This window comes from Manis pentadactyla, chromosome 3 (genome assembly GCF_030020395.1).
Source record: "Manis pentadactyla isolate mManPen7 chromosome 3, mManPen7.hap1, whole genome shotgun sequence".
In the NCBI taxonomy this organism is placed as follows: Eukaryota; Metazoa; Chordata; class Mammalia; order Pholidota; family Manidae; genus Manis; species Manis pentadactyla.
The window spans coordinates 34,582,897-34,608,315 of NC_080021.1; the positions used below are offsets into that span (position 1 = coordinate 34,582,897).

The window sequence follows — 25,419 nt, forward strand, 5'->3', positions numbered from 1 at the left end:
ATTACTCTTGCTTTCCTGGAATAAACCCAATTTGGTTATACTGCTCTTTTTAGGTTTAGTTGAATTTGATTTGTGATTCTATGTAGAATTTTGTATCTATGTTCATATGAGACAGCTGTCATTTTTTGTAAGAATTGTAAAGTTTGGGTATCAAAGTTGTGCTACCCTCATAAAGCAATGTCAGTATTTCTCCCTTTACTGAGTAATCTGCAAGAATTCATCCAAGATTGATACTTTTTTCCCTTAAATATTTAAAAGAATTACCCAGTGGAATCATATGGGCTTTGGGTTTTTTGTGGAAAGGGTTTTTCTTTTACTTAACAGATTCAATTTCTGTAAGACAAAAAGTGTATTTCTTCTTAGATCAGGTTTAGTAATATGCTTTCCAAAAATATTTTTCCATTTCACCTATACTGTCAAGTTCACTGATGCCAAGTTGTTCATCCTATCTTTTGAAGGTCTGGAGGCTCTTTAGTGATACCTCCTTTTAGATTCTTTTTACTCAGTCTATAATCTCCAAGGGCACTTAAATCCATAGGTTATGGCTTCAACATCTACCTATGTATTGTTGATTTTAAAATCTTTTTATCTGTCAGACAGGACATGAAATCTCTTCCCTACAAAACATTATCCAGTTTCTCAGATCATACTACATTAAAGTTCATAACTAACCTAATTTCCCCATTTGTTGCTTGTTATCATTTTCGTAACTCACCCCTATTGATGAATAATATTCTCAATTTCTATGCAAAAAAAATCTGAAAGCTATTTTTAACTCTTTCTGCTATCTAATTAACAACCAAATCATGTTAATCCTAATTCCTAAATCTCAAATCCATGCCTCCTTCATCACCATTGGAACTATTCTTATTCAGGCCTAGTCACTTTTTCTCTGGGCTTTACAACACTCTTGCTTATTGGTTTCCCTGACTCCAGTTTTTCTACTGATGTATTTTTCACAGAGATCTTAGTAAAGTGTAAGTTTGATCATGTAATTTCTCCACTCAAATTTTCTTAATTGCTTCTGTAAGATTAAAAATATATAAATTTCTTGGCATTGCACACAACAAAGCTCTCTATGACTTCAAGTCTTACCTTGCCATGTGCTCCCTATTAAAAAAGAAAACAATGTAATTTAAACTTACCAAATGACTTGCACTTTTTAAACTCTGGTGCTTCCTCTTGAATGTATACTTGAAGGATGATACTTGAATGCATCCTTCTGTCACTATTACCATTATCACCACCACCACCACAACCACCAAGGCTACTAGAAGCACTGACACATAAAAGATGGTAGTATGTTAATCAAAGACTTTTTAGATATGAAATTAACATGATTATTCAATAAATCCAAACTCACATTTGTGTTTATATATTTAAGTTTATTGGATATATATATATATATATATATACCATTATAACCTTATTGTAACTGAAATCCAATACAGGATTTTTTTTTTTTAAATGATTAGACAACTCCACGAAGACAATAATACTGCTTTTTGGTGGAAGACCAAAGGGGGGAAAAACAATATATTTATTTACAATTCCCTTTATTGTAAACATTTAATCTATAAACTGTTACTAACTTACAAGAGCTTTACACAGACAAGGAAATGATGCCTGCATTTCTATTCATATTCAGCAATAGCATATTAAATAGAACATCAGATTTTCTTTTCCATTAGCATTATGCTTTCTTTAGATAATTATCTGAACTTTCAAAAGGTCTAAATATATTCAAGTGCTATACAACTAGAGCTACTTAGCCAACATATCTGGCTTATAATTTCATTTTTAGAATAATTTAAAGTGCTGTAAGCAACCTGGCAATCAACACTTTCTATAAGAACAAAACTACCTTTAAACATTAATTTACAAGATAATATACAATGTTTATCTGGAAGAGCTGAAATTTCAGCACAAAGTCACTGACACATGTATAACAGCAGGATTTTTTTTTTTGCATAACATGAAGCTTTAAAATTAATTGATGAATTATTGCCACAATGGCTTATTATTGGTTTCCTACAAAAGAAGATTAAGAACTACTAGTATATTCTACCTTTCTGTATTTTTTTGTGAGGCCACTTCACAATAAGTTTGCATATTCAGCAAGACTACTGAGTTACAATATTGTCTACTATAATCATTGTCCTTTTATTACAGCAAAATCTAATAATTAATAACATATACCACTAAAAAAAAATCATTCTTTTCCTTGTGAACAGTAACCTATATTTTGGGAGTTGGTGTGCAACAAGGCTAAAACAAAATAACTATAAAACAGTACACCTGACACAATATATTGAAGAAATATGCATCTGTTTCATAGTTTTTGTACTTATGATAATGCCCTGCGCTAAGCTACAAATATGTAAATAGTCTATTTTCTTGCTTGACATATTAAATCCCATTGAATCATCAAGTTCTTATTCTCCTTTGTCATTTTATAACTCTATTGGATAATCCAATGATGAAAGCATATGCCCAAACCTGCAGATCACATGTATCACTGTCTACTACAACTAGAATTCTTGTATTTCATTTTTACTAAATAAAATTACTGAGAATACCTGAAAAATTAATAAAGAAAATATTACAGTATGATTTAAAACCAGAACTCAGTGGTCTATGAAGTTCTATTTGGCAAGTGTTTTTTCTTTTTAAGAATGACTAAGTTAAGCAAGTCCAAATGTCATCTGTGCCAACCTCAGAGAGCAGTACCTAGTCTTCATTCCCTCAATGCCCATTAGACTGCTCTAATAAAACCAATATAATTCTAAAAATAAACCAAAACATGTTCAAAAAAAGAGCACCATTCTATTAGGAGACCAGGATAACATAGGATGCAGATGAGGTGGTCACAACAATCAAAATGCTGCCAAAATTCTGACAAAACCCAAGCTGTTACACACACAGACCCATGCCATGGTCTAAGCCTAAAGAACTCTGGGAAACATGATTTCAAAAATAAATTCCAAAATCATAGCTATAATAAATGATATGGACTAATTTTGAAGCACGAGTGACATGTTACATTGTATTGCTTCTTGAACTTTCCAAACATTGTTTGTTCATGTCAGGTTTGAGCCATTATCCTGCTAAGACAGAGAGCATTGTATTTATTCAAAAGCCCAGATTTCAATGTCTTGGATAAAGAAATCTTCCTTCTTAGAAAGTGTATGATTCCCAAATGTTTTACAAGAATGGCTTCTTCCATGGTAGAGATCACCATCAAGCCAAAGGGCAAATTCTCCTCTGCAATGCATAAAAGAGAATAGTGTCAACAGTAATCTCTTAATACTTATGTCTTACGTTGTAAACAATAATTGCAGAGGTTGTAAAATAATAATTTAAGTGAGCCGCTTCAATATACAACAACTCTAAACTAATTATTCCAAACCCTTCCCCACTCCTTTCCACTTTGGCACATGGCAATTTTGTTTTGTTCATACCCCATTATAAAATCACAAAATGCACAAATCAAGGAATAAAACGAATCCTCTGAAATAATATAGAATTAGCTCTTGAGACATATGCTACTCTGTTATTCTTTGCCTGATATTATGACTTTCTTTTTGCTGTACGGTTTTAATATATTTAACATGAGTCTCTTGGAGGCATGAAATTCCATACTGTCCAAAATACAATGTGGGGTTAAGGTTAAGGGTTCCACCTCCAATTCATAGCTGAGGAAACTTCAGACTTGAGTTTGTTCAGGGTCTCACATGTAATATATGGTGAAGCTGGAATCTGAATCAGATCTACCTGACTCCAAGGCCTACATTTAACCCATCACATCATAATTTTGATTTCTTGATGGCTCTTGTTTGGAATTTTGGAATATCAAGTCCCTGTAGCTTCTGTCTTATGAATCTGTACTCTTTTTCTTCAAAGACCATAAACTTGTCTTAGTTTGTTATCGACAATGACCCAATGCTTAGTTTAGCTTGCTGGGATCATGTTGTATAATCAAAATCAAGTTCCAGAAGACATTGTGGGACACTGTGTATGTTATTTCAGACTCAGGGCACAACACCTTGCAATTATAAGCACTTGCTTGTGAGGCCTTCCTGGAAAGCTAAATGAATCACAAGTAAGACTACCATTTGGGGTAGAGCTGAATGACCAACTGCATTCCATCAAAAAAAGATGTAATTGGAACATATAAATATTATATACAGATTCCAACAATTAGAAATAACATGGTTTTTAGTTAACTGATTATGTCTTTCAGAGAGGGCTATAATAGCCATGGTTATTTTTTAATCACTAAAATCATATTTTCTAAAATCTATTTTCAGAGAAGTGATAAGAGAATTTGCTAGAATCACTCCGGATGATGAATATTCTTAAAGGCTAACAAGATTCTGTGGCCTAAATGAATTATTATTTATCCTCACCTGTGGGAAACAAAAATCACTTTTGTCAGTTTTCCAATTATTTAGTATACCTTATGTCTGATCCTGATGGACAGAGAGAGATACCAAAAGAAGGAGCTGATGTTTGCTAATCAGCATTATTTGAAAAGTCTAGGCTAGGAGGTAGTAGAGCAAGCTACCTCTAAACACCATACTGACTAAATGAAGCTAGGATACCAGAATAAGGGAATAAAAATTTCCAAAGTGTTCATTATGCCACAAGAATTTTAAAAAATTGACTGACTCATATTGTTAAAAACAAAGCAGATAAGAATGCAAATTCTGAAAACCTGGGTGTTGGGGACAGGGGTTGTCACTAACATTTTTTGCAGGAAAACAAATTTCTATTATTGTCCAAAATATCAGTCCAAATAGTCTCCAGGGTAGAAAGACATGAAAACAATTGAACCTTTTTTACACATCGGGAGAAATAACATACCATAATGGTTTTTTGAAAACTGGAGAAGTGCTAAGGTATTAGTATACTTCTCTTTCAAATACCAAGGAATCACTGTACTCTAGAAAAGGATAGATTGTAATCAAAAGGTTATCAATTAAACAGCAGTTTTAAATAGGTAACCAAATATTCTATCAATAGTTTCAAATACTGCATTTAAGCACCTTCGTGCAGAAGTACTTTTCTTAGTTCTAACATAAAAATTAGGATTCGTAGGTCAAAGGTTTCCAAAGATAACTGATTGGTTATACAAATGAATTTTTTAAGTTTTCGAAAACTATTGTGGTAAAATGTTCAAGAAACTTACCCTCCACCTCCAAAAGCTAGTGAATCCATGTCTCCTTTGATAAAAAACATATTATCTCCTGTCCATTTAAAGACCTACATAAACAAAAAAAAGCTTTAAGTATGAAGATGAAAATAGTCACTAAATAAGGTTAGTTCTTCTTAACCCCAAATACTTAACAAAGCCTAGATTGATAGTAAAAGGAGTAATAACAAGAATAGGAAAAGTCTGGGCAAAAGGATTTGGTGCTTTGCATTTCAGTGTTTGTACAACTAACTTTGAAAGCATGTCCTCTACTGCAACATAACCTTCAATTCTAACTTCTCAGATCTTATTATCTCTTCACACATTCCTAACTATGTAGATATCAAGAACTGGACAATTAATGAAAGAAGTTGAAGAAAGCAGCAAATCAGATACCAAAGAGCCATCATGTAGATGCCATTAGCTTTTATTTTAACATTAAACATAAATGTACATTAATTTGATAATTTTTAATATTTTGACATAGGGCCATGGTCTTTTCTTTGGGTAAGGATTTGCCTATCATTCTTCTATAAGCCCAAGACACATGTTTATGTTTTCCAGTTTCAATTCTTTAAGCGCAATGAAAATGTAAGGACACTTAAGAAATCTGAGGACAAAATTTCTAGAAGTTAATATTCTTATATATTTTTTTCTAACCTTTGATGGGAATTTTACTTAAACCTAATATGATAGCAATTTCTGGCATCTCACCGTTACCAAGTTTATCCAAAGTATTTTGTTTTCAATAAAATAGTTTAACACTTTTTCATAGTTATAGTCAATTGATTGATCACTACACTTCGGTAGAAAAAGCATAAAAAGGTTTGAGAATCAGCATAAATAAACCTTATGAAAAGGGCAACAACTATACAAACTTCCAGTTAGCTGCAGGCATCAGCTGGCATGTGTTATGGAGGGAATGGAAAGCACTGGTTAATCTGGTGAGCCAGTTTAGCACGTTTTTGAAGAGAGCTTTTATTGTATTATGAAATCCTTCTTATTTTGTTCATTATAGAAACTGTTCTTAAAACCACGTTTTTCATTTTTTTTACATATAATTTCATATTAGGAAAGGTCTGATATGTTGAACCTTAATGTACCTGAGATGCTGGGGTTGCATTCATTGTTTTAAATTGTACTCAATGTGGTACTCAGAGTCACACACTCACTGAAATTCAGGTATATCCACATTTTTTATCTTATTGGCATTAGGATGTATTCTACTAAGTTAGTCAAGCAACAACAACGAGAAATCAGGTAATCACTTTTGATTTAAAACCAAAGAATATGTATTTTAAGTTTTCAAGACTGTTACGTCATTAAACTTATTGAGTCATTAAAAGTTTCTTGACAATTCATTAACAGAATAATAATAATGATATATATATACTCCCTACTGCCCTATGATGTGTGTCTGGCACCCTGCCAATGTTATACATATATGATTCTCATTTAATTTTTAAACAACTCCATTACATTTTATGATCCCCATACTACCTACAGGAAAGCTGGAGCTTAAAATGGTCAAAAAGTACTAAGTTATCTGTTAGTAAAAGGCAGAGATGAGAGTCAAGTTCAAGTGTCCATGACTCCAAAGTACATGCTCTCATCACTATGCTATTTCTTTGTAAACTGAATATGGAATAACTGTCCTTACCTCAAATTCTGGACAGAATGTAAAAACAAAGGTCTCTCCAGTACCATAAAAGCCATCACTAATTTTAAATGGCTCAGAAGCTAATGCACCAAAAACCTAAGGATAAAAAATGGCACGGTCAATGACATGACTATTAATCTGTTTCATTAAGCATTATCCCATTATATATGTTTAAGTAAAATACTAGAAATCTAGTATAGTTTTATCTACTTGTACTTAAAAAAAGAGAAATATGATCAGTTGCTATATAATTCACACTATTAGCAAGTACAAAGCAAATCAGTTTATCAATGGGGAAAAAATTGTTCCTAGATTTGAAATCTAAAGTGATGATTACAACAAACAATCTTAGAAAGTGGCTCACACATTTTAGGAGGACTTACACGCACAATGTAATGCACTCAGGGAAGCAAAACCCTTCGGTATAGGTAAATACTCTACTACTACTAAGGTATCCTATTTTTTTCTTCATTAGACTGTAAACTCCATGAGGGCAGGTCTCGGGTCTGCACTGTTTGGCCTTGTTAACACCATGGCCTTACACAGTACAAGATATACAGTAGATAACCTGAAAAAAAGGATGAATGAATAAGAGACCTGGACAAGTTATTTTAATGCTCTGGATCTAAATTTCCACATTATATGAACGTAGAGAGTTTGACAAATGATCTCTACAGTCACTGTCTCTCCTGACATTCTATTTTTATAGTCGTAATTTTTAAAATACACTTTCTTACTGAAAGGTATATGTATTTTACATATATATAAATGTACTGCTCAATATGAAATTATCACAAAGTCCCACTTTACCTTAATTCAGACCAAGAAACAGAACACATCTAGTACTTCAGAAGCTCTCCTGGGGCCTCTTCTGTACTACTATCCCCATCTCCCCAAAGGAAGCTACTAGACTGACAATACTATAAATTTGTTTTATCCATTTATGAACTTTCTATAAATGGAATCATAATAAGTTACTCTTTAGTGTCTTATTTTTAACTCAATATTACATTTATGACACTTATCTATATTATGGCATATAGTGCAATTCCTTCATTTTCACTGCAACAAATACCTTGTATTGGGTGTATAGCTTGGGGAAAGCTGATGAAACTCTGTCATAGTTAGCTCATCTCTAAGACAGGGATGATAAAAATATCAATCTCACAGCACTTTGACTAAGTAAGACAATGCATATAAAATGATTATGTGCGCACAATAAGCACACTAAAGATGTTAGTAGTAGTTGTGTTTTGCTTTTAAATTAATATTGCTATTTCACCCTCCAATGACTCTCCCATCCTGATAACTGACTTGAACTTGCTGTTTCAGGAACAAACCAATATTTCTCTTACTTCTCTGTGGTTTTATTCTTGGTATCATCTTCACACAATTATCTTTAGCTTTAAAAACTTTTACCCATGCTTCAAAGACTGTCAATTTCCACCCTTTCCAAGAACCTCATTCTTACCTCTTTCAAACAGATATGAACAACCCTTACTCTAACACACCCCTTTTGTTTCCTCTAGATCCTTACTACACTTGCCATATTTTGCATGGCAATAGAGGTACTAGTATACTGATATGTTCTTTTCTATCAGACTATAATCTCTCTGAAGATAGAAACTACTATTCGTGCTCTTATCTGTCCTCCAGAGCATTTAGTATTGCCTTGCATATTGAAAGTGTTCAATAACTATCAGTTAAATTTAATAAAATATAGTAATGAAAATAATTTTTATTAAAAGAATATGCTAAAAGTTACTGTTACTGTAATCTCTTAATGAGTAAAGTGCTTGTGTTATTACTTTTCATACCTGCCCATCACTGTCTTTAATCACCATCAGCACTGGGGTATCTAAACCTGTCATTGTTCGATAAAGGGTCTTCAAGCTTGTGCCATGCTTCCCAGTACCATAAACAAGAGTCCATGGATAGCCAATCGTTCTTGGTGGAAGATGCTTGGTAAGCTTTGAAAAATAAAATATTAATGTTTACTTGATAGCTTATTGCGAATTTGTAAGATACTAATGCCAGTTGGAATTTAATGGTACTCTCTAAAATGGAGGCTAAATAATAACAGTAGAATTATTTATCATTCTCAAAAATACTGAGATGCTTGAAGAGTAATTGTACATTTCTCAGCATTAAAGACTGTCTGTCCACTAGGAAAAGAATCATGCCAAGATTTGAACACAGACAGACAAGAAACACAGATTGCTCATTGCTTGTGCCCTCTGTGCCATATTAAAAATATTGGACAGACTGTTAGTTTAATTATTAATAATCTCTGAGTTAGAAATCAAGCTTCAATCCTTATAGCTATGTGACTTTAAACAAGTTACTTAATCTCTCTATGACCAAGTTTCTTCACTTATAAAATACATCCAGTAGGAGTATTTAACTCCTGCAGGTTTTGGTAACAACTACATGAGATAATCCAAATGAAGTAGGTAATTAGCACACAAAATGATATTGGCTGTTATAGTATCTCACTGAAATTACTATTGTTTATTTTAATGTGTGCTCACCCACATCTCCTAATACCTTCTATTACAATTTTAATGTGTGCTCACCCACATCTCCTAATACCTTCTATTACACTAGTTACTATGTTTTCTTCTTCTTCAGCAGTTTTCAAAACAAGCAAAAAGAGGCTGCTTTACTCTTCCTGGTACACATTCAGAAATGCACATATGTGGGTATGCCATACCTTTTCAATTTGATCTGGCAGTAAGAGTTCACTGGGATCACTTAGGTTTGGTCGAAAAGATTCAGACTCCAGGTCTGCTTTCACTGGAGCAACCTGCTTTGAATTTATGTCTTCCCTTGTAGTAATCTAAAGAAGTAAATAGCAGGAGCTTATTAATATAAAATTGCAACATGCTTTCAAAAATTTGCAAAATATCTCCATCTAGCAACAATGATATATTCAATGTAGAAAAAATTTGTAATTATAAGCAGATATTTTTCTCATCCATTACATAAGGAAGGACAGGTAATAAATGTTAAACCCCCATATTTCTGTGTAAATGGAGATAGTTGCATGCAAACTTTAGTTTTGCTGTTGAAAGGCAAAAGTGAGCTATTTAAAATATGTGGTATTTTTTTTCATGTTAAACAAAATTTGCCAAAAAATATTAAACTTCCTGGGTACAAAAATCTTAAAGACTACTCCAATAAAATGCACAACTTTTCATTGGGGTATGTATGTATCTAGATTTACTTGCTTCATTGGAAAAGTTACTATTATTTTTTAAAATGTCTTTTTACTTTCTAAATTATTTCTTAAAATCCAGTTGAACCAAACAATGCATTTAAAAGTTAATTTTACCACAAGTTTATTTTTAAATTATAACAATTTGATGTATTAAAAAGAATATATGCTTTTGCTTGAAGAAAATGATCTCACTGATGCTCTTAAAATGATGTTAATTCAAAACAAACTCCAATATAATCTGGTCTGTTGGCACTTTTTCATAATAATTTTATTTTAATATATAACATGCAATAATATTAGAGAATAAAAGATATGAAACATAATTATTATTGATGAACTTTTATTGGAAAAAAGAATTCATTTGAAGCAGATAACTAAAATGCAACAATGCTCGATGACTGTGATCTTGTATGGGGCTGAAAGCTTGCTGAATTATTTTGTTGCATTAACAGTTTTCTTACCAAATCTAAACAGCATATATTTGCAACCAATACATGTTTTAGAACTGTATTGCTTTTTGGTGAGAAGCTAAACTTTCACCAAGTGAAATTCTTTCACATCACCAAGTTTTACCCTTATTTTGATGATGTGAAAGATTAAGAAAAAAAAATCCAAGGAAGCATGAGAAGCACTGAAAGAAAAGAAAAAGTTTCAGAAGTTCTAGCATAGCCACAAAAGCACATCTTATTAAGAAGAGGAAAACACACAATAATACACAAAACTGAAAAATGAGTTCAACTGTATTGTTTCTAAAAATCCACAAAGATCATTTAATAGAATTTTAAATAATTTACCTAGTTCTGGTGTCTAACCTATTCTATTCCAAAGTATTTCTCAAACCAACCAGGAATACCTTGAGAAGAAAACCAATTTATCTCATTAAGATATTTGACAATATCTTATCAAATTGATGATAGAACTGCAATAGCCCTAAAGAAGAAATATTTAAGTCTTGCTATCCCTTAAAACTTAAAAACTTTCCTTAATATCACATTTTTCAGATTCTGCTTAGTAAAGATTCAATGTCAAACCCAAAGACATTTTTCCAAAGTTAAATTAAATGAAACCTCATTGCTCTAAGAAACACACAGTACTGAGAACAGTTCTAAAATGACAGAAAATTCCTCTGAATATTTTTCAAATGAAAAGATGCAGAAAAGATAATCCTATAGGCCCTCAAGGCAATACTATACTCTTTAATACAAAAAGGAATTTTCTGATGGGTTATTTTAGTGCAGCAGTCAAAACAAATCCTTCAGAAATGAGATCTGTCCTGATGAAAGACACTAAAAACAAGGACTATTCATCTCCGGAGGGGTTTAAACTACTGAAGGGGGCACCTGGAGACGTCTGCAGAGTGTGCGCAGTTCTTCAGTATTTAGAGCATCGATCCTGCGGTGATACTCAGCCACTGACACTACCTGAATATGGAGACAGGAAGACAATAATTCCACTGACAGTTGAGAAAAATAGCCAGAACAAAACCAAAAGAAAAAAAAAATGGAGAGATTTATATGGGAACCAGAACTGTAATAAGAATTCCTTTCCCCACTCTATGCTGAAAATTCAAGAGATTTATAATATCAAACTACAGTGAGATACACATGAATGACCACATCCAACTGGTTCACAATATAAGTTTTATTTTATGGACTGTTTCATATAGACAGAATTTAATTGAATAAACAGAACTATAGTTGTTTATAAAGGAAACACTATAGAAAATGTAACATGCTTTCTAATATCAAAGATAACATCTAAAATCTAAATGTCTTGCAGTTTACAAAAAAATGGTAGTTTCAACTCGCCCCTCCAAGTCAGTTTGGCTCAAACATAATATCCTAATGTCAGTGCTGGGAGAATTTCTTCTAGGCAAAGGTGACAAATATACCCATGCTCTATGATGTATATCAGAAAAAAGGAGGGAGCCAGAAAAAGACATGACGTACATTTTAAAAGACAAAGACAATAGAAAAATAAGCTCTAGAAAAGAGAAAAATAGTTTCAAAGCTTATCTATTCAATAGTACCTTCTCAGGCATATCTACCTCAGTCTTTTGAAATGACTCTTTTTAGTTTTTGCTCTTCCTATGTATGACTTTCTTATGTTTGGTACTGTAGCAGTTATTTGTGATGAAAACTTAATGACTTTTCTACATTCTAAATTCTTAAGCGAAATTCTGTATGTTCTCTAATTGCCTAGACCCATCACTTGCATAGTGCTAAATCTGAAAGCCATATGTGACAGATAAACATTATGACAAAATTTAGCCCACAAAAACAGACAAGTTTCCTTAGGTTGACATGACAGCTGCAGCTTTCTCAGAACATGACATAATTCCCAAGTGAGTAGCCATAATATACTGAACTCTGGTGGTGCCATAAGTATGTACTGATTGTCCTGAGCTATGACAAATTCCTCTTGTGATCAATTAGGTATATGTAGAGGTTCTGGTTACAAAATGCAGTTAAACTAAGTGGCCCATCAAGAGTCTGACTTCTAAGCTAGGTTTCAGAAAGTTCTTGTTCTAGTTAATTAAAATGAACCAGCCACCAGTAAAAATTAGCCATCAAGGAAACTCTATAAAAAGCTATGAAAACCTGCTGAAAGCCATAAAAGACATACAAATAGAAAAAAGTAAAAGAAACTGGACAGATTTCCTTTCTGGCCATTATCATTAAACTGACTTTTACACAGTAACAAGGCATGTAATGGAATATGACAGCTGACTTTCTAAGAAAGAAATCAAAGTGGTTATGATCTCCAGCTCTAAGGGATCAGATGGACCTGGGTTTGGACCCTTCTTTAGCTATTTCTTCATAAGACAATGGAAATCCCGAGAGTATATACCAAATAGGGTTTTTATTTTTTTAAAAATAAGCAAATGGAATGCATATAAAAGACTGAATGTAGTGACCAGTATATAGTGGTCATTTTTCACCCATTACCCTAAAGACTATAGGAAAATGTCTGAAGAGCCTCTTTATTTTTGATGTTAAAATATTTCAGTTTTGTATATACTTTGAATAGCTATTCTGAAATTAAATTGAAATTGCAGTTATTAGATAAAAATACTAGAGAATTTTCAAATAAGAATAAAGAACAGAATTTTTAATAAATATGAAAGAAAAAGTAGATACTAAGATAAAAAACACAGCCTTCTTTCTATTTCCCATGGCGTTCAGTCTTATCAAGTCTCCTAGCCAAGAATTTTCAAATTATTTCTTTGCATTCTTCGCTCTATCCCTCTAATTAACTCTGATCTTTCACTTATTTTTTAAAGCCCCTTCTTTTACCATATTCAACATACTTACTAGATGAAGTGAAATTAAAATATGCTCACAAAAGGTTATCAGTTATAATCTAATAGTATCAACATCACTGAGAACAGGAGTTCAGGGAGGGAGCCATGAACTGCCTTCGTTAAGTACAAGCTTGTATTTGGTAAAATCACAGTTTCTTTAATGTTGCAAGTCTATCATTTCTCATTCTTACTTTTTAAGAAAAATGGTACTCTTTTCTGGGCCTTATAAACTCACCACTTCATTAATCCTAAATATTTACTCATGCTATAATGAATGAAAATACACAAAACTGTCAAAAAAAAAGCCTGTGAATTAATAAAGAAAAAAGATTTGAAATCAGGTGAGTATAGAAATATACTTCCTCTTCTCAAAATAAATGAATAAAGAGATATAGATTCCTAGTGTATGTGAAGAAACTGGAAAAAGTCTTAAATCAACTTTTATCTCCATGGTAAATCATGTATAGAATTTATTCTTTTGCCCAAAAGCTAAACCTGAGTAAAAAAGATATGTTTCTAAAAAATGTCCGGCATCACACTGTCAATTATAAAGGGGCACAGTTGAGGAAATGAAGACCTTCCAATTAAAAGTGTCCTGTCTGTGGCTACAAAATTATTTCTTGAGAATAAAATGGTTTGCACATACTATTAAATCCCATCTGCAGGAACTGAGCACTATGAACTATCCTTTGCAGAATTAAGGGCTCTCTCTAGTTTTCTGTCTTTGACAAAGGACTCTACACAGAGAAAATGTTTTCCTAACCATTTATTTTCACAGAATTAGAAATGTAAAGGAAGGATTAAATTCACCCATCTCTATTACAAAGGACTGACAACAACCAGAACAGAACAAAAGCTGAAAATAGAGAAAACTTATAGTTGCTGTCAATTCCATAAATAAGAACTGGTTCTCTTAAACATAAAGACCAGTACTTTGGGTGTAATAGTTCTCCTTCCAGGATGAACCTTGCCCCTGAGATTACCTACGAGCCAACCAAAAACCTTCATATCCCCAACTGCCTTGCAGATTATCAAATGTCCAGTAGATACCTGTGAATGTGCCATTTTTATCCCTTACTTAATCCTTATTTTTTTATTCCTTAGTGAAGGAAGATGGGGTAGAAAGAAAAATGTTATCTAATTAGTGCCATTTATACTCTGGTATCCAAAACTATGTTAAACAAGGAGTAAATATAAGTCTAAACTGCATAGCTAATAAAAAGGGAAGACAGCAGCATCCCAAAGCCATATGACCTTCGGTTCTATGTACATACATTATATACAACAAAGTCTTTACTACAAAGTAGGACATGGGTCATGTTAAAACTTTGCTTCTTTTTGCCTTAAATTAAAACTATTGCTATCAAAATAACACTTCCTGGAAGTATATTAAACGAGGTATAAAAGAAGCAAATAGATTATCATACATTATATATTTGGGAAATATTGAATAGAATTGATAGGGGAAAAAAAACATTTAAATCCAGAATGAATTCAAATTAAAATGTATTATCAAAATTTTGATTTGAATAAATCAAAATCCTATGTTTAAAATGACTCCCTATTAAACATATTTGCAGATAACTCTCATAGATTTTCTTGAGAAGGCAGATATACTCACTATTCTTTTAGTCAAAAAGAAACCTATTAACTACTCAAAATCATTCGTACCTACTGTAATAGCTCTCTGGAAGAATAAATTTAAGAAGTGACTCTCATCAAAAAGGGAGTAATCGTGTTTTCTTCATAGCATATCAGGGTAGTAGAATACTCATTGCATAATCTTGAAATATAAAATTCCACTACTACAGTTGGAGACTTCAAAACCCCTCTATCAGTAATTCACAAATCCAGCAGGCAGAAAATCAGTAAGGACATAAGTGAACTGAATGGCGTGGTGCCCTCAATTAAATGGATCCAACTGCAATATATAAAATTTTTTATCTAACAATTGCATAATCCACATTCTTCTCAAGTCATATGGTATGTTCACTAAGTTCACACTGTGGGCCATAAAACACATCTTAACAAATAGAAATCACAAAAAGTATGCTCTTAGATCACAATGGAATTAAATTAGAAACAAGAGAAATAGAAAAATCCCCAAATGCTTTTAACCAGCAGAGTTGTAATTAATGCATGGTCAAAAAAGTTCTGGCAGAAATTTAAAATATTTTGAACTAAATAAAAATAAAAATACAATGTATCAAAATCTTGGGATGCTGTGAAAATGGGGATTAGAGGGAAATTTATAGCATTGAATGCATATGTAAGAAAAGAGATTTAAAATCGATAATCTAAATTTCCACCTTAGGAAACTAGAAAAAGAAGAACAAATAAAATCTGAAGCAGAAGAAATAATAAAAAAAAAATTAAAGCAGAAATGAATGAAACTGAAGGCAGAAAATCAATAAAGAAAAAAAGTCAATAAAACTGAAAGCCAGCCCAGTAAGGATCAATACAATTGGTAAACCTCTATCAGAGGTAACTAAAATGAGAGAGAACACAATTAAATTATATCAGAAATGAGTACTGGCCATTACTACTGATCCCATAGGCATTAAAAGATAATACAGGAATATTATAAGCAACTCTATACCTGTAAATTTGGTAGCTTAGATGAAATATACCAAATCCTTAAAAAACACATACCAACAAAACTCACACAACTAAAAAGAGATAATCTGAATAGGCCTATTATCTATTAAAGAAGTTGAATAAATAAATAATAACCTTCCAAAACAGAAAATAACAGGCCCAGTTCTAGCTAACCAAAATGAATTATCTACCAGTTAGCATTAGTATAACTCTATGAAAAGCTATGCAAACTTGTTGAAAGCTATGGAGACATGAGAATAAAGAAAAAACTAGACAAATTTCTGTTCAGGCCATTATTTTACTGACTTTTGCAAAGCAACAATGCATACACTATCGCAGCTGACCCTGTACTTACGAAGAAACCTAAAGTAGTTATGATCTCTAACTCTGGAGCATCTGGAGTAAATCCAGATGGATTCACAGGTGAATTCTAATCAAACATTTGGAAGGAAGAAATTGAATTCTCTACCATCTCTTCCAGGAAACAGAAGTGGAGAAATACTTCCCAACTGATTCTCTGAGATATTTTATTTATCCTAATAAAAAAACAAGACATTATAAAAAAGTAAAACTACAGACCAATATCTCTCATGAATATACATGCAAAGAGTCTCAACACATTATTAGCAAACTGAATCAACAATGTAGAAAAAGAATTATACACAACGACCTAGAAGGATTTACTACAGGTATGTAAGCCATTTGCAAGGTATTTCAACATTTGAAAGTCGACTGATGCAATCCATCACATCAACAGACTAAAGAAGAAAAACCATTATTATGTCAATAGATGCAGGAAAAAGCACTAGTCAAAATCCAACAGTATTTCATAATAAACACTGGGAATAATAGGGAACTCCTTCAACTTGATAAAGAGTGTCTACAATAAAATCCTACAGTTAACATCTTACACAATGGTGAGAAATGAAATGCTTTCTCACTAAAATAGGAAGCAAGGTGCAGATACCTCTTCTTACCCCTCCTATTCAGTCAGTAACTGGAAGACTTAGCTAACACAGTAGGACAAGAAAAGGAAATAAAAGATTGGGAAGCGTGAAATAAAAGTGTTAGCAGATGACATTATTATCTATACAGAACGTTTAAAAGAGCTAACCAAAAACTATTGGCATTAATAAGTGATCACAGTAGGTCTGCAGGATACAAGGTTAATATAAAAAAAAAACATCAACTGTTTTCCATGTTTTGGCAATGAAAAATTGAAGGGTAAAGCAGCGCTATTTAGATTAGTGCCACAAAATGATATACTTAGGTATAAGTCTAACAAAGTATATGTAAGATCTATGTGAAGTACACAAGTCTGAAGAAATCAAAGGAAATTTAAATAAATGGAGAGATATTCCATGTTCACAGATACAGTCAGGAAGACTCAATATCGTCAAGATATTAGTTCTTCCCAACTTGCTCTACAGATTCAACACAATTCCTCTAAAAATCCCACCAAAGTTACTTTGTGGATATAGGCAAACTGATTATTAAAGTTTATGTAGAAAGATCCCAATGCCAACACTATAATGAAGAAAAATAAAAAATTGTAGGGGAGAAAAAATAAAATTGGTGGATTGACACTAGTCAACTTAAAGACTTACTGTAAAGCTACCATAATCAAGACACTGATAGTGGCAAAAGAACAGACTAATGGATAAATGGAATGGAATAGAGCACCCAGAGAGACTCAACACAAACAGAGTCGATTTTTTACAAAGAAGCAAAGATAATTCAACAGAGAATGGATGGTCTTTCACCAAATTCTGCTGGGACAATTGGGCATGGACATACAAAAAAGTTAACCTAGACAAAGCCCTTATACTTCACAAAAATAACCTCAAAATGGATCACAGACCCAAATGTAAAACATAAAACTATTAAACTCCTGTAAGATAATACAGGAAAAAATCTAAGTGACCTTGGGTTTGAAGATGCATTTTTACATGGAACACCAAACGGATGACCCATGAAAGAAAAAAAGTTTAATTTCATTAAAACGAAAAATATCTGCTCCATGACAAAGATAATGAAAAAGGAAACCACTGACTGGGAGAAAATATTTGCAAAATACAATCTGATAAATGTTAACTAAAATATGTGAATAACTCTTAAAACACAACAATCAGAAGACAACCAAACTAATTAAAGCATGAGCTAAAGATCTAAATAGACTTCTCATCAAAAAAGATATACAGATGGCAAATAAGCATATGAAAAGATTCTCATTATCATATGTCATCAGGGAAATGCAAATTAAAATAATGGAACACTACTGCATACTTATTTAGAACAGCTAAAATCCAAAGAACTGACATCATCAAATGCTGGTGAGTTTGTGGAGCAAAAGGAACTATCATTCATTGTTAGTACAGTGCAAAATGGTATAGTCACATTGGAAAATAGTCTGGCAGTATCATACAAAACTGAACATATTCTTATTACATGATCCAGGAATCACACTCTTAGCATTTACCCAAATCTACACATGAATGTTTATTACAGCTTTAAAACTTGGAAGTAACCAATATGTCCTTCAATAGGTGAGTAAATAGACAAACTGGTACATCTAGACAATGGATCCTTAAAAGTCAGCAATAAAAAGAAATGAGCTATCAAGCCAAAAAAAGACAATGAGGAACCCTAAGCACATCTTACTATGTGAAAGAAAGAAATATGAAAAGGCTACATACTGCATGACTCCAACTATATGATACTCTGAAAAAGACAAAACTATAGAAACAATAATCAGTGTTACTGAGTTTTCAGATAGAGGAAAGGAAGGAAGGATGAATAAATGGAGCCCAGAGAATTTTTAGGGCAGTTAAATAATACTGATTCATCCTGTAATGATAGATACATGTCACTGCATAGAATGTACAACACAAAGAATGAACCCTAATGTAAACTATAGCCTTTGGGTGGTAATAATGTACAATATTAGTTCATAATGCACCATACGAACACAAGATGCGAATCATAGGGATGCTGTGTGTGGGGGGAAGGGGATATACAGGACCTAACTCTCTGGCCTTTCCATTCTTCTGTAAACCTAAAACTGCTCTAAGAAATAATATCTATTAATTAAAAAAAAAAAAGAAGAATGACAAACTCAAAATTCAGGGTGGTGGTTACCAATTTTGGGGACACATGAGATGAACTATGTGAAGAACACATAGGCCAATACAAGTGCATTGGTAATGTTCTAGTTCTTAAGTTGGGTAGTGGGATCACAGATATTAATTTTATTATTATACTTCATAACTTGTATATCCAATACATATATTTTTCAACTAAGTCAAAGAAAAAAAATCCTATACTGAATATATATATATATATTATACAAAAATCCTATGCTGAATATATACATAAATTTATGTTTATATATATATATATATATATATATATATATATATATATATATATATATATATCTCCTCTTTCCAATTAGGTTATGATTAGAAATGTTTTCATACAGTATGTTGTTTTAACATACAAAAAAGCATATATAAATTTCCTGTGAATATGTATTCTAAGTAGGCAATACAGTATAGCTGAGAGAATACTGGTTTTGGGTTTAGACCTCTGTCTTAATTCTGATTATGCTTTTTACTAGTTTTGTAAGCTTGTAGCAACCACACTTAATTATTCTATTTTTGGTTTCTCAAATGGAAATAAAATCATACTTAGGAATACTTTATGAGGAATAAATGACAATATGTGTAAAACATATATAAAAGATATTGATACATTAGATGTAAAGAATAAATGTTAATTCTCTTCCGTAGTAATATTTTGAAGGTTTTGAGAGCAAGTATAGCAAGAATTTAAGGACACAGGCAAGAGCGAAAATATCTGGATTCGAAACACAACTCTGACCCTTACTGGTTATAGTATGACTGCTATATGCCTCTGTTTCATAAAATGAAGATGATAGTAGTAATATTTCACAGGGTTGAGTATTAAATAACTCATGTTGTTTAGAATAATACACAGTATTACTAGAAGTACAGCGTTAGCAGAAGTAATTATTTTTATCATTATTATATTATCTTGAACTGAGATCATTGAACAGATTTTTACATTTAAAATTGCTCTTCTTAATATTCTACCTGTGAACTACTTTTTGCAGAGATGCAAATATCTCATCATAGCAACTTTCCTTCTGTGTGTTCATATATGAAAGCCTAAATTAAAAAAAAAATCTATCCTGTCACATACAAGGGCCTAAATACAAAAAGTGGTGACTAAACTAGTGGAATATCAATAGAGACAACACAAAGTTGTTCTTTAATGATTTGTTAATTAATCTGATTAAGCCTAATTTGTTATTATAAAATAGGCTTATAATTTCAAGCAAATTACAATCTATTGACAGAAACCAATCAGGCAAAATACAGTATATCGTTATATCAAATATATGAACAGCTTCAAGTAAATCATTAAAGTTTAGGTTGTCAGAATACAATTTAAAGCAGCCTTAAAAAATAAAGATAAAATTAAACATACTTGATCAATATGATTCTCAAAGAAGCTAACTGAAAAAGTTTTCACTTCACTACATATATTTTGGAACTTATTTACTCTACTTATTACTTTATGTCTTTGAGCTTTAATTAACTTATTTATAAAATGAAAATAATCTCTCTGGTTAACACATAGGGTTAATGAAAGGTCAAATACAATACCATACATGGTCATTTAGAAAATTATCCTGGCTTACATAAGTATATAGCCATATTAGTACTAGCTATAAGATGGTTTATCAATTAAGTCTATAGATATCATTGTATTAATCAGCTGACTAAAGATATGAAAAATTCTAAAAAGCTATAAAATATAAAGTTCAAAAATAAGAAATTTTATTTGCTCTAAAATATTTGCTATTCTGCTAGAAGAATCATTTTGTAGTTTCAGTTTTAAAGCAGAAGAACCTCTTTTCAGGTAAAATCTTATAAGGAATCTCCATCTACAAAACAAATTTAAAAATTGCTATACTTTTAATATCCTTCTTTTCTTAAGCCTGTCTCCTGCCCTACAGCTTCTAGTATATCTACTTTAAGGCGAGGAGGACAAAAAAGCAGGACCTGAACCTTTCTACACATCAAAACACATCATACTGTAGTTCTGTACCATCTTAGAAAACTATCAAAAGCATCCTAATGAAGTAAAGAATATGATAGGGTAAAGCTGTCTCTATGCCCCATGACAGCTTAGTTCAGTAACCACTCCCTATCACTTTCCTCATCTTTAAAAAGGGGAGTAATACTACTGATTTTGCAAGGTTACTGTGAAGGCTAAATGAAATAATATATATATATACACTATACGTATGGGCAGAACTGAAGACCAGTGACAAGCATGCTCTTTTATCTGACAAAAATCACATAATAGCTTCCTGTAAGGTTGAACAGGAAATGGTGAGTGTAACAAGTGTGTATGATGCACATTATAATGACCTGTAAAATCCAAAACACCCACAATTTATTTAACCTGCATTTATAATAAATTAAACTGTATTAAAGTATTAGCAAACTAATGACAAACATTTTTTAACAGCAAATCAAAAAATATATTAATAGGTTCAATGTTCTTAGTTTGAAAAAAAAGCTGTTAATTAGCTATTTTGATAAACCTCATCATAATTTTAACAAATTCAGTCATTTCATTTCAGATGCCCAAACCCCTCTATGCTGATGTATAAGCAAAACCTTGAATTTATTAAACTCAAAAAATAAAAAAAACATAAAGCACAGCCAAGCCTTATTAAAAATAATACCAACTGAAATTACTGTGATATTTTTACACGCTTAACATTTATGGGTGGCAAGCAAAGTTCTTTGGGGGCATTTTCCAAAGTCACTCCTGGTTCTGAGCATATATCTAGTCTTATTAAATCATCCACAAATACTGTAAATACAGAATTAATATTCATAAAGCACAATATAATCCTGAATTACCACAGAAAGATAGAATTGGCAATACACTTTTTAACACATAATGCACATATATAGATACTGAAAAAAATCTAGGATTCTTAAAATAGTTAAGGTTGACTGAGACTTCACTAGAATATCTTAAATTTTTGCATTAGGGTAGCACTGATTGAAACTGTATACAACTTAAAAATGCCTTTTCTCAGATTGCTAAAATAATAGTCTTAATACACATTATTATAAATGTATCTGGAATTCAATCAATAAAAATTAAAGTTAATTCACTTTTTTCTACTCAATTTATTTTTAAGCAGAAAAAATTCTGAATATTTTCCTACAAAATTAAGTTTAAACCAAAAAATTGAGGCAGAAATAAAGACTTGTTAACTTTCTACAAATGTAGAATAGGAAAAACAAAACACTTTCACAAAACAAAATTATAGTCCCTTATTCATTTCCTTTTTTGAAGGTATTTAGGATTAGCAGAGACAACTTAAAGGTACTTTTCTATAATCATACAATTTTGTGTTCTGTAAATACTCTCTATGCTTAAACTTTCAGAGATTGTATAATTTTGCATAATGTCACCAAAAAAGACTAAGTATAGAAATTGAAACCACTGACTAAGATTTACCAGAGTATATTTATGATTAATTGGTTGATGCCTTCTCCCTTTTTTCCCATACCAGAGACGAGACATTTCCTTTCCAGGAAAAATTAAGTTACATCAAATCTCGTAAGAACTGTTTTAAAAAGCATTCTTCCTCTGACAAAGATAAATTTTCAGCACAAGAGCCCTACTACAGTGACAAAACAGTTTGTTAGAGACAAATATTTGACTGACAAGACAGCGAGCTAATCACTAAGTAGAATTCATTGCAAAGATAGTCCTGAGTGGAGACTGTAGAGCTGGGGAGGGAAGAGAGGGTTTCCCATGTTTAAGTTTGGTTGCACTGTACCCAAATGTGGAAAAAAAAAAAGCTCAAAAGTTTAAAGACACAGACCACATATTTTCAAACTAGAGTACACCAAGAAATAGACTTAAAAATATCTGTCATAAATAGTAGTATGCACAGTTAACAGAGTCCCTCCCAAAGTACACAAATGATTTCAATTAAGATTTAATTAGCTGCTCAGTAATAAAATTGTTATTTATATTTAAGAATCCTACAAAATTTCTTCCTCTATGTGAACATTTTTTAAGCAATAAGATGCTCTCTGAGGACCCTTCAGCCTTCAAATTTTGTAGAATGACTGTGTAAAAAAGAAACGAGTCTACTACAGACAAATCTTACAGAAAAAGCTTTAAACTGAATTTTTAAATTACATCAAATTTCTTGAAAAGGTGCTAACATTTACTATGCCTACATAGTTCACTAACCAGTGGCATGTTGAATAATACCAAATAAGTGAATTTTTAAGATTAAGAATGGCTATAAACTAAATATCTAGAGTTTAAGTAGAATATCAGTGCCATAATATAGTATACCTGAACATTTCTTCCATTTTAAGCTGAACCTGCTCCTCCCCCACTGCTCCTCCCCCACTACCTTGTGTATAAAGTTGTGTCACATAATGCACACTACCTTTCTAGCACACACACACTGCACCACTCCCCCCATTGCCACATTTTAGCACACATGTACACATAGGACACCGCACACCTTATACTGAACATCCTCCCTCCCACAAACACCAGCCACCCCCTCCACTTCCCCAACCAGCCCCACCACACCACACTTATTCTAAGATCTATTTCCCACAGTCCCTTAGAGGCACACTGTAGCCATTGCCACACCAGTCTTAATACACACAGAGTCCTATTACAATTACAGTGCACTGTGGTCATCCCTCCAGCCCCCAATATCACTTTACTACCCCTATACACTTCAGTAATATTACATGATTTGGTAGCAGTGGACTGCCATTTTGGAAACCTATCATTTTCAAGACAGCTTTTCTGAAGTTAAAAATATTACATGTGCTCCGAAATGTGATTTAAATGAAATTTTTAAAAATACCCACCCCACACACCTACCCAAGCACAGGACAGCCTATTTTGTTGGTTGTCTGCTCAACAACATCCATCACCACCTTATTCCTAATAGCTTTGATTTTGCTCAGTATCTTTTCAGCCTTGTGTTTCTGAGAAGTCTGGGCAAGCCTGGACAGGATGGGTCCTTCAGATCTAAACCAGTGATTCTCAAATTTGAGCCTGCATCAGAATCACGTGGAGCATTTGTTAAAACACAGAATGCTGGGCTCCAAAACCAGTTTCTGAGTAATCGAACTAGAATGGTATAACTGTCAATGTGCATTTGTAACAATTTCCTAGATGCTGCTTACTGCTGATGGTTGGGGGATCATAGTTTGAAAAACAAGTGAACCACAATGAGGTATAATCTTATATATGTCAGAACAGCTATTACCAATGAGACTATAATTAATAAGTATTGGTGATGATATGTAGAAAAGGGAACCCTCACACACTACTGGTGGTAATGTAAACTGGTGTAGTCACACTGGAAAAAGGTATGCAGGTCTCTAAAAAATGAAAAACAGAACTACCACACAATCCAGCAATCCCACTTCTGGGTATTTATCTGAAGAAAACAAAAACACGAATTCAAAAAGATATCTGCATCCTAAATTCACTGCAGCATTAGTTATAATAGCCAAGATATGGAAGCAACCTAAGTGTCCATCGATGGATGAATGGCTAAAGAAGATGTGGTACGTACACACACACACACACACACACACACACACACACACACACACACACGGGAATATTATTCAGCCATAAAAAATGACATCTCACCATTTGCAACAATATTGGATGGAACTTGAAGGCATTGTGCTAAGTGAAGTCAGTCAAAGAAAGACATGCTATTTGATTTTACTTTTAAATGTGCAGTTTAAAACAACAACAAAAATAAGCTTATAGCCACAGAGAATAGATAGGTGGTTACCAGATGCAGGTGGCTGGGGGTGGGCAATGTGGGTGAAGGGGGTCACAAACTTCCAGATATAAAATAAATAAGTCATGAGGATGCACTGTACAGCATAAGGACTATGGTTACTAATACTGTATCGCATTTTTTAAAGTTGCTAATAAGAAAGTAGATGTTAAAAGTCCTCATCACAAGAAAAAGAGAAATTTTAAAACTATGATGACAAATGCTAACCAGATTTATTGTGGTGACCATTTCTCAATAAACACAATGCTGAATCATTAGGTTGCACCTAAAACTAATATAATGTTCATGTCGACTGTACCTCAATTAAAAAAGAAAACTGACTTAAGCTATTTTGAATGTGGTTTACTGTTTCTCGAAACCAAATGCTTCCTAATTAATAAATACAATATTTAGCAGACATAAAATGAGCTCAGTAAATCTCATTATTGCCCTTTCTCTTTTCATAGTGTTTAGAAAAGAGCTAATGCTAGGTTGATTAAATATATCTAGACATTCCAGAGCTTGAAGGAGTTTGTTAATTTAG

At 32.4% G+C, this 25,419-nt stretch overlaps 1 protein-coding gene across 8 annotated transcripts in view; it reads right to left on the reverse strand.

Annotated features, from left to right (window-relative positions):
* Positions 1-1,476: 1,476 nt before the first annotated feature.
* OXR1 (oxidation resistance 1) overlaps positions 1,477-25,419 on the reverse strand; it is a 494,380-nt gene continuing 470,437 nt past the window's right edge. The window contains exons 1-7 of one of the 8 annotated variants that reach the window (XM_036876249.2): positions 22,550-23,304; positions 11,415-11,495; positions 9,568-9,693; positions 8,672-8,824; positions 6,855-6,950; positions 5,192-5,265; positions 1,477-3,264 (exon numbers count right to left, since the gene is read on the reverse strand). In XM_036876249.2, the coding sequence (XP_036732144.1) occupies positions 3,129-3,264; positions 5,192-5,265; positions 6,855-6,950; positions 8,672-8,824; positions 9,568-9,693; positions 11,415-11,495; positions 22,550-22,615 (732 nt within the window). In that variant the 5' untranslated portion in view covers positions 22,616-23,304 and the 3' untranslated portion in view covers positions 1,477-3,128. Of the gene's footprint in view, positions 3,265-5,191; positions 5,266-6,851; positions 7,423-8,671; positions 8,825-9,567; positions 9,694-11,414; positions 11,496-22,549; positions 23,305-25,419 lie in introns of those variants that run through there. The other 7 variants (XM_036876243.2, XM_036876248.2, XM_036876245.2 and 4 more) reach the window with 7 other exon arrangements.